Consider the following 9753-nt stretch of genomic DNA (forward strand, 5'->3'; position numbering starts at 1 on the left):
GGGGCCGGTTGCACCAGCTGGACGTACACCCGGTTGTAAGACTAGGCTGGACGTAAAATGCGCTTTAAGTCGTGCGTAGAATTTATACCCATTGCACCATCTCGGCGTAGTGCTACATCTGACACGAAATCTTACGCCTAGTCAGAGGTAGGTGTAAAGTGAAAAGTTTTGCTCTGACATTATTCGTTTTTAGGATTCATGTCTGTTAGTTAATAATTACTGCAGACGTGAACTGTAATGTTTATGGTGTTTTCGGGCAGGATAAGCGATATCCATCGCGAAGCTCTGTGTAGACTATCCTACCACACTGTCGACATTGAATGCAAAATATATTTCTGTCAAGCATGTAATAATTATGCAGTAAAATATTACATATGAACTGGGATTATTAAAAGAAACTGAACCATTTGACATCAAAATACAAACCATAAACGTGTTTTTTCAGCCACAGAATGACCGCAAAACACAAAATGTCACGTAAAGTCACAATTACCTCAGGAAGACATTCATTGTACATAAACTTGATAGTCAGCTATAAAAAAAAAACTCTAGAGAAGCATTGTATTACATTTATTATATTTTACTTAACCTTGATGAAATCTGTTATGGGAGTGTGCAGGGAGACTTCAGATATAAAAACGCGGACTTGTTAGGAAATGTTTACTCAATGAAATCATAGCGCGGTGATTTCACTTATATTATGTCTTGAGCAATTCAGTTCTATATTAGTAATTGTAGCCATTGCGGTGTGAACGTCGTCTCAGCTATATCTATAACTGAGGGGAGAATGTGTTGGCGTGGACGCGCATTGTCTACGCCAGGCGTAGTTGCGCCTGATCGTAGTTTCAGTTGGTGCAACAGGTGTAAATATTTATCGTAAAGCAGGACGTTGCAAAGCCCAGCGTAGGGCTTACATCCCTTTCTCACCCACAGCCCCATAAGAAACAGGACAGGGTACATTAAAAGGTGCAGTCAACAGGAAACGGCCCATTCACAACTGTCCAATCCTATTGCGGGGGAAGTTGTGGCCTAATGGTTAGAGAGTTGGACTCGTAACCCAAAGGTTGCGAGTTCGAGTCTCGTACCGGCAGTCAGCTATATCTATAACTGAGGGGAGAATGTGTTGGCGTGGACGCGCATTGTCTACGCCGGGCGTAGTTGCGCCTGATCGTAGTTTCAGTTGGTGCAACAGGTGTAAATATTTATCGTAAAGCAGGACGTTGCAAAGCCCAGCGTAGGGCTTACACCCAGCGTTTTTACATCTAGCTGGTGCAACCGGCCCCTGTAGTGGTTTTACATCATATTATATATAAAAAAAAAGATCTCAAATGAGAATGTGTCTCAATGGCTTCTGTTGAGTGCCATATGTCGGAAACCTATTGAATGAATGTAATGTGTCCATTTACTATTAAATATTGTACTTTTTGGCCATAAATATGCGAAAGGAGTTAAATTCCCTGTTCTTTTTGTTTTCATTGAGCATTCAGTGCCGGCTAGTTTGTGAATGAGTTAATTCGATGCAAAGAAGACAGAAGCAGGCCAACGTGATGTCTATCAAGATCCTGTGTCCAGTGAAAGATTGTATAGGCAATCCTGGTGAACAGCAGTCTTTGATTAGTCTGTTCGGAGTGAAATACAAGCTTGCAACATAAGCTGTTGGGCCTAAGTCTAGCCTGGCTAAACATGAGCACTACTGGTGTTAAACTGGGTTTTCAAACTCGAGCTTGTTGTGTGTTATAGATCAATGCTTCAGTGTTCTACACAGCAATAACATCTAATTTTGACAATCTCTACACATTTAGACATGCGATTCCGTGCCCTTTTTAATGCACTCTCTGTGTCCAGTTGTCCATGTGAATGTCTGTTAAGGAATCTCTATAAAGATATTTTAGTACTGGATAAAATGCACAAACAAGCTTTATACAATAATTGAAAACTGATTTGTATAATTTTTACATTTTAAAATACCTTTTCCTATTTCCTATTTTAGTTTAATGTAAATAAGCCATTTGTAGGTTAATTTTCCTGAAAAGTGGAAAACAATTTTTGTACCCTAATTTGTATTAAATATTTAATTGTGCATACTCATTTCCCCCTTTTTCACATTTAGATTATTAAAGTTAATCTTTGAAAACATGCGTAATTTCATAACACTGTTAAATGTAATCTTTAGCAAATATCAAAATTAATATTAATTTTTAATACCGCACATTATGATATTGTGATGCCTAAATGCACTTGCAGCATTTAAAATGGTTTTCGTTTTAGTTTTTAAATTTTAGTTTTTAGTCTTTTCATTTGTTCTAAATTTATCTTATTTAGATCTATCTTGTTTAGACTTTTAGACTATTGATTGTCTGCCATAAAATAAAAATAATAAACGGTATTGGTCAATTTTTATATCATTTCATTCTACTTTTAACTTGATTTAAATTGTCTTATGCATTAGTGGACTTTAAATAAGACACTTATGCCAGACTAAGGTGCCACACTGAGGATTGAATATTTTCACATTGATATGGATGGTTAATATGTGCATTCTTTGCCTTCCTCCAACCTGAGCATGTCTGTGTGTGTGGAGCCATCTGCTGTACAGCAGGAGGTGTGTCTGTGAATTTGTGAATAAGACAAATCAATATGGCCACTATCCAGACTATCCTGACATTAAATGATTTTTTATTTTAGATTTTTATTATTTTATTTAAGTGTCTCCCAACATTTTATTTTCTAATGTCCATTAGTAAGCCTCAAGTACCTTTTCATGAACTCCAGTAATGTGCTCCTATTAATCATTTAGCATTATCATTAATATTATTGATTTAAAAAAGAAAATCAGCAACAACTGATAATGTGAGTGAAAAAAAACAGATATATTAAGTAGCACATACTGTATATTCTGCAATGAGCATCATCCACGCAAAATACAGTGTCAAATTTGAAAACACACATTACTTTTTCTTTCCTTAAAAAACCCTAAAATGTGGTTAATCATGATTTATTGTTGAAATGTAATTACATTTTTTAAAAATAAGATGTTTTAAACCTATGTGTATATATATATAACTAATGCAGAAGTAGTCCCCACACTCTTCAAGCCCTAAAGCGTCTGCTTATTTAATTGGCCAACATGTGAAAATGACATGTAGTCCCCACACTCAATGAAAGTACACAATGAAAGTAGGATTAAGCATGAATGTCTTATTTTATATTCTTTAATAAAAAGTCTCTATTTAAACAATATGCATATGGGTTGACTGTGATTTCAAGCGATTACCCTTTCATATAAACCAAATATAACCTACAGCAAGTTTAATGGCACGTTCTATCGAAACCCCATAGGCTTAAATAAACGACCACCATCCAGCTGTCAGCACTGAATTGCTCACATTTAAATAGCACAGGACTATGTAAAAGATCTTACAGTGCAGGTACAAATTAAGATTAGTTGTGAATAGTAGTTGTAAAATAAGGTCAAAGCAAGGCTCCGCTCAATCATCATATGCTCTGATACACCACGCCGGCCCGTTCGCCCGCCCTTATGCTAAGCATCTAATAGAGATTACGTTTATCCGCTGTGACCTCTCACTTTGTGACCCGTGTTAATGCTTTGAAAAGCGAATCAGACTACAAAAAGCCTCATGAATCTCAAATGTAGAGTGCAAATCTGCCGTTGTCTGAAGAGCGACTTGCAGACCATCCGGACACCAATGCTGAAATCAAGAATGGAGCATTGATTATTCATGCCTGCAGAAGAGTCTGTGTGCTGTCATGTGCAGTGCCCATTGGAGCTCATTAATTGGCGAGCAAGTACGGGGGGATGAGAGCGAGTGAGGCAGAAAGAGAGATAGACAGTGAGAGAGGTTGGCAGAAGAGTGGAGCCGGGGAAAAAGACCAGATTTACAACCACGGTGTGTCCTCTCTCCTTCCCGATTGCTCAGCAAAGTAAGCGCATCACTCTTCAGGCTGCATCCCCCATCATTTCACCTGCCCTCCACCTCTGCCTGGAAAACAATGACCACCTATTGCAACAACCATGAATACTGCTGTGGCGCTTATGTGGACTGTCGGACTGGGGTGGCAGAGGTGGCCAACTGCAGCCATCCCAGAATGCAACAGAGAGTCGGACACGTGTACAGTACGCTGACCCGAATGCCGAGACAGTTGGTGCAACAACCGCAATTCCATCACCATTTCCACCATCACCTGCACAAGCAGCCGCCGCCTCACCTCTCTCACCCTTCCCAACTTCCAGCAGACTTCTCTGGAGTCCCGAAGGGTTCCGCAGTACAGCTCCTGCACCCTCCCAGTCTCCACCAAGAGCAGAGGAAAGTTCACCAACCTGAGGGACAGTGTGAAAAAGAGCCCCACCAAAAGCACAGCTAAAGTCAGAGCTTCTTCCAGTGCCTTGTGGCTTGCCAATTCTTGGGGCACATTTTCACTGGAGAAGGTATGTGGGACTGAGTCTTATTAAGAGATGAGGGATGGTAAGACACTGTGGGAGGAAGTTCAGGTATGAGGAATTTAATTTCAGCTAATGCTACTTGTGAATTGTCGATTATATTGTTTTGATGATTATATGGTTGTTTCTCAAGATTTGGACGTTGTCATTATGGTTGCCTGGGCCTCGCAAATATAATATGGGAGAAAACGATATAATGTAAATCAGCGTCATGTGTTGTGTATTAAAAATAACTGACAGACATAAGAATAAATAAACAAATAAATATGTATTCACTCCCATTGAAAATTTTGGTAGTTTAGATCATAGTGTTACAAAAGATTTCCATTTCAAATAAATGCTATGCTTTAAAACTTTTCAATTTCTATAGTTATATATAGTTATAGTTATATATAGTTATCACAAAGATATTAACTGAATATTAACTGTATTTCAACATTGTTAATAATAGGAAATATTTCTTGAGCACCAAATCAGCCAAATCATCACATTATGTCACAATATTACTGTTATTGCTTTGTTTTTATCAAATAAATGCAGCCGTGGTGAGCATAAGAGATTTCTTTAAAAAAAAAAACATTTTAAAAATATAACCGACAATTTCAAAACATTTGAACAGTGGTGTGTGTATGCTTTTAATTGTTTTTAACTGCCAAACCGCAAGAATTTCATTTACAGTCCAAACTGTAGTATTTTTTAAGAAGCTGTGTCAAAAGATGATCTATTTTGGTCATATTATTGACACATTTGCTAAGTAGTGAACATGTTTAATATCTTTAATACAATTGAAAAGGAATATTGAGATATTGGTGGGAGCTTTAGGCTGAAACCAGTCTATCTGATCAATGCTAATGATTGATTCTAATTTTAACTCAGAGATCACAGGCCATGACTACTGTACCACTACCATAATAGCATGCAGTGTATGGACTCTTATGTAAGTTACACTGGTCAGTTTAGGCAGGGCAAAACAGTGTGGTTGAATTGGTGATGTCTTCTGTGCTGTCATTCAAATGTAGCTCCGTAGTATGTTCCATAGTCTCAAGTCTCTGCCATAACCCTGAGAGTGAGGGTTAGTGAAACGGAAACCCTTTCTAATTAGTAGTTGCAGTGATGTGTCTGTTGTTGACTGAGTGAACTGGACTGTTGTAACTGAATATCCGTCGTCTCTGGCTGTGTGGTTGGTGCTTGGACAAGCGGCTGTGGATCAGATCACTTTTGTTTGGGAACGCTGACACAGACGGTCTGTGTAGAGGACCAGATTCAGTGGATGTCTCCTCACTGACAGCATGGTAACATTAGCTTTTGCTCCTGTAGAGCTGGAATCTGCTGAACTCTCATAGATATCTGCTTGCGTCAGATCCTCACCACAACAGTGCACATCATGTAGGCTACACTCTATTACAAATACATTTCTGAATGGATGATTAGCCATAATTTTGAAATGATTAGCCACAATTTTGAGATCTGTCAGAGTTGTTTAGACCATGGAAATATCATGGAACTCTTGAGACAAAAGGTTTTGAAAGTTAAAGGTGGTGTAAGCGATTTCTGGTAGCCAATGTTGACATTTGAAATCACCAAAACAAACACGCCCCTACCCTATGGTCTACACTGAATGCGGCGCGGCGTTACATGACAAATCCCCAACAGAAAACTGCTGCTGCGTTCTATTTATGATGTATTGACACAAATTTCAAATGATTTTCAACGGTCGCTTTGTCGCGTCCAGTGTACTAGACAGACTTTAGCTGTTGCAGTGCAGACACGGTGTTACTCACCTATCGAGAAGAAACAAAGCAACCTCGGCGTCCGATCGCAGGACTTCCACTCCTTGAGTTCTCTCCAGCGCTGGAAAGCTGATTCGATATTTACACGGGTCCGCCTTATTGCCTTAAGCCTTCTTTTGTTTTTGTTTTTTATCCGCCATCTCTATCTTTCTGTCGCTCGGCTCGCTAATGTCTGTCCTGTGCACTGAACTTTCTCTCGTCCACATCATGAGTAGACACGCCCCTTACTGCTGATTGGCTACAAGTTTGTTTTGCTATTCGGCCCGAATCAGTTTTCTAAAGCATTTTTGAAAAATCGCTTACCCCACCTTTAACAGAGGCTAGGTAATGCTAGCTAACATTAGCTAGCTGCATTGCCGGCTATGTCAAAATAAAACCAACAGACTATTGGCTAATTAGTATCTGTAATGCATTTTCTGTAACTCTTTTTGCAGCTGGTTAGTTTGGTTCAAGGCTTACAATTTGTGATTGAGGAAAATGAATGGGAAATATACCTCTGTTCTGTTCTGGAGACCTGCACATGACATGCAGGGGGAAAAGCACAATATATTGTGGCCTAGAATTAAGAATTTGTTTGTTGTTTATTGTTTATTTTGATTTAATTAATATATTAGCTTTAATTTAGTTAAATTGTGGCCTAAAAGGAGGGAAAGAATTAGTACAACATGGCCAAAATTGAACTAAAACGAGGGAACAAATTAATAACCCATGGCCACAAATGAATAAGTCTTAATTTGTGACCACAATATGTATTTTGTCATGTGTGGGGCTCATCTGGAATCACAACTGTAGAAAAGTGTCACTGTTGTGGACTGTTTCTGTGTTTTGCGTCATTCTTTTGTGAAAGGAATTGTGAGATATTATTAACTTATTAGCATATTATTGTGTCTCTTATCTTTTATTTTCCAAACTTAGCCACAGAGAGCTTGAGTTTTGCTCAGCAGTTGTTATGATGCAGACTATTTTGTTCAGGTGCAGTGTAGTCCGAAGTCTCTCTGGCAGACATTTTCAACCTGCAGAAAAGAAGATGACAAACTCACTAAACCTTACAAAGCACTGATTGACATCGTGACAGCTAATTTCATCTTCAAAAAGGAAAAGCTAATCGTTCACAGCCCTGCACAACAGGATGTCGATTGCTGGACTTGAGTTTTATTTTTAGCTCTGTTTAATCTTAAAACACTGTGGCCATTTTTTTTTTCATAGTTAACTTAAGTCTAAAGAAAGGTTTGTCCTTCAAGTGAGTCACAAAACGGCACACATCCTGACATTTACCTTGATGGAGATTCTATGTCACAATTTACACTTTTTAACACTCTATAGTAAAATGCATTTTATTTTGAGTATTTCACCCCAAAATACATTATTTAAAAAAATAATTATTTACTTACCATCATGTCATTCCAAACCTTTGTGCTGTTATTTTTTGCTTGTGGACCATAAAAGTGGAATTATGAACGTTTTTCCAAGTAGTTTTGAATAACAGTTCATAGTGGCATGCTTTGTTTTGTTTTTTTTTGTTTGTTTTTTTGGAGAATGAAAGAAGGTTAATCAATAGTCACAATCCTTCAAAACTGTGCTTTTGTGATTCACCGAGAGAGAAAAAAACATGCGGGATTGGAGCAATATTAGAGTGAGTAAATAATGACAGAATAATAATTTATTATATAATTAAACTATGTTTAAAGGTTGTTTATAAGGTCTTTTCATTATGAACTTTTCTTTCATTTCTTTTTTTCACCCTTTACATAATCATTTTCATTGCATGTTTGTAGAGTCCTTTGCTAATAAAAGGGAATTACAGAGTCTAGTCTTAATTTATGGACCAATGTTATTGTTTTCATTACCACATCTTTTGTTATTCCCTCCCTCTCTGTTCTTAATTCTGTTCAATATCTGATTAAATTAGGAAATTTCGTGAAAAATCATTAATGCTGTGTGTCATCTGCTCTGACCTTTGACCTCCACTGTCATTGTTTAGCAGGCAGATGTCATTGCTCCCTCTGCTCCCATAATCCCTGTGATCCCTATCTCACCCGTCCCAGCCGAGACCACTTCCATCCCTGCACCCACGTCACAGGTTTTTTTTCATCTCATGTTTTCACTCCACCCACCTCAGCGATGGTCCTCTTGACTTACAGAGATTACAGAGAGAATGCCACGTTATATCGCTGATGCGCACTTGTACCTCAAAAGCAATTGTGCAAGTGAAGCATGTGATACATGTTAGCAGAAGGATTAGGTCTGCGCTGGTTTGTTATGCCACTATATTGCATATTCTGCAGTATGTTATGCTGTGTATGGACACAGGCTGTGCTATTAATCTCTTGCAAATGCCAAAGTAATACTGTATCAGCATGCCAAGAGTAAGTGATGCTTTATTATTGGATCTTTTTCTTATTTTTTTAAATAGTTAACTGTTTATTTTGCCATTTCATTCTCAGTAGGTTAGGGACAAGAAGCAAGGTGCACGATTATGGGTCTTGATTCGTTTCAGCTCAAGTATTAACTGAATGTTTCTTTTGCAGGCAAGCCCAGCACCAGTGGTGGTGAACACAGAAAGCCTTGACACCTCGCCCTATGTAAGTGATGTATTTCTTCATGTACTGCATTTTGCAAAGAGGTAGATTACTGCAGAATGTTTTTCAATTATATATATAATATATACTTAAAAATAAAATAAAAATAATTTACCTTAACTAGTTAGTTGAGTTGTTTTTTGTAATATTCAACCATGCAAAAGTTTGGCATCTGTAAAAAAAAAAATTGTTTTTGAAAGTTGTCTCATATGCTTACCAAGGCTGGATTTATTTGATCAAAAATACAGTAAAAGCAGAAATATTACTACATTTAAAAAATTAACAATTTGAATTTTAAGAAAAAAAAAAACTATTTTAAAGGGGTCATATGATGCGATTTCAATTTTTCCTTTCTCTTTGGAGTGTTACAAGCTCTTGGTGCATAAAGAAGATCTGTAAAGTTGCAAAGACTAAAGTCTCAAATCCAAAGAGATATTCTTTATAAAAGAGTCAACCACGCCTTCCTAAAAAGGCTCGTTCTAACACGCCCCCACATGTCTATGTCACGATGTGGGAAGATTTGCATAACGCCGCCCAAATGTTCACGCAAAGAAAGAAGGCGTAACTTTTATTCTCGCTGTAGTATTGTTGCTGCCGCCATGTCGTGAAGACGCTGTGTGTTGTGAAAGCGAAACTACTTTGTTTGGCCTTCCAAAAGAGGACGATATCCGCTTCGTCATGCCTAGAGCTGATCCGTGCTGGTCGCTGAGGAAATACATCAACTTCGCGCTGTGGATCGACGGATCGGCTTTCACCGTGGACGAAGCGGAGTCCAGCCCGGGGTCGTCACATGTGGTTGCCGCAAGCCCGCCGGACGCTCCTTCGTCGAATCCACCGGCCGTTCCACACTCTAGCCTGCCTCCGCTCACTCAAGGCCGCCGTGTGTGATGCTGTGTTTTGTTGTGAAAGCGAAACTACTTTGTTT

The 9753-nt window shown here is 38.4% G+C and overlaps 1 protein-coding gene across 1 annotated transcript in view; it reads left to right on the forward strand.

Annotated features, from left to right (window-relative positions):
* The window catches only part of LOC107692362 (disks large homolog 1-like), a 152881-nt gene that overhangs the window by 90242 nt on the left and 52886 nt on the right, over positions 1 to 9753 (forward strand). The window contains 2 exon segments of the mRNA XM_016491361.1: positions 8231 to 8329; positions 8778 to 8831. Coding sequence (XP_016346847.1) covers positions 8231 to 8329; positions 8778 to 8831 — 153 coding nt within the window.

The sequence above is a fragment of the Sinocyclocheilus anshuiensis genome, unplaced genomic scaffold, assembly GCF_001515605.1.
Source record: "Sinocyclocheilus anshuiensis isolate Anshui unplaced genomic scaffold, SAMN03320099.WGS_v1.1 scaffold70, whole genome shotgun sequence".
NCBI lineage: Eukaryota > Metazoa > Chordata > Actinopteri > Cypriniformes > Cyprinidae > Sinocyclocheilus > Sinocyclocheilus anshuiensis.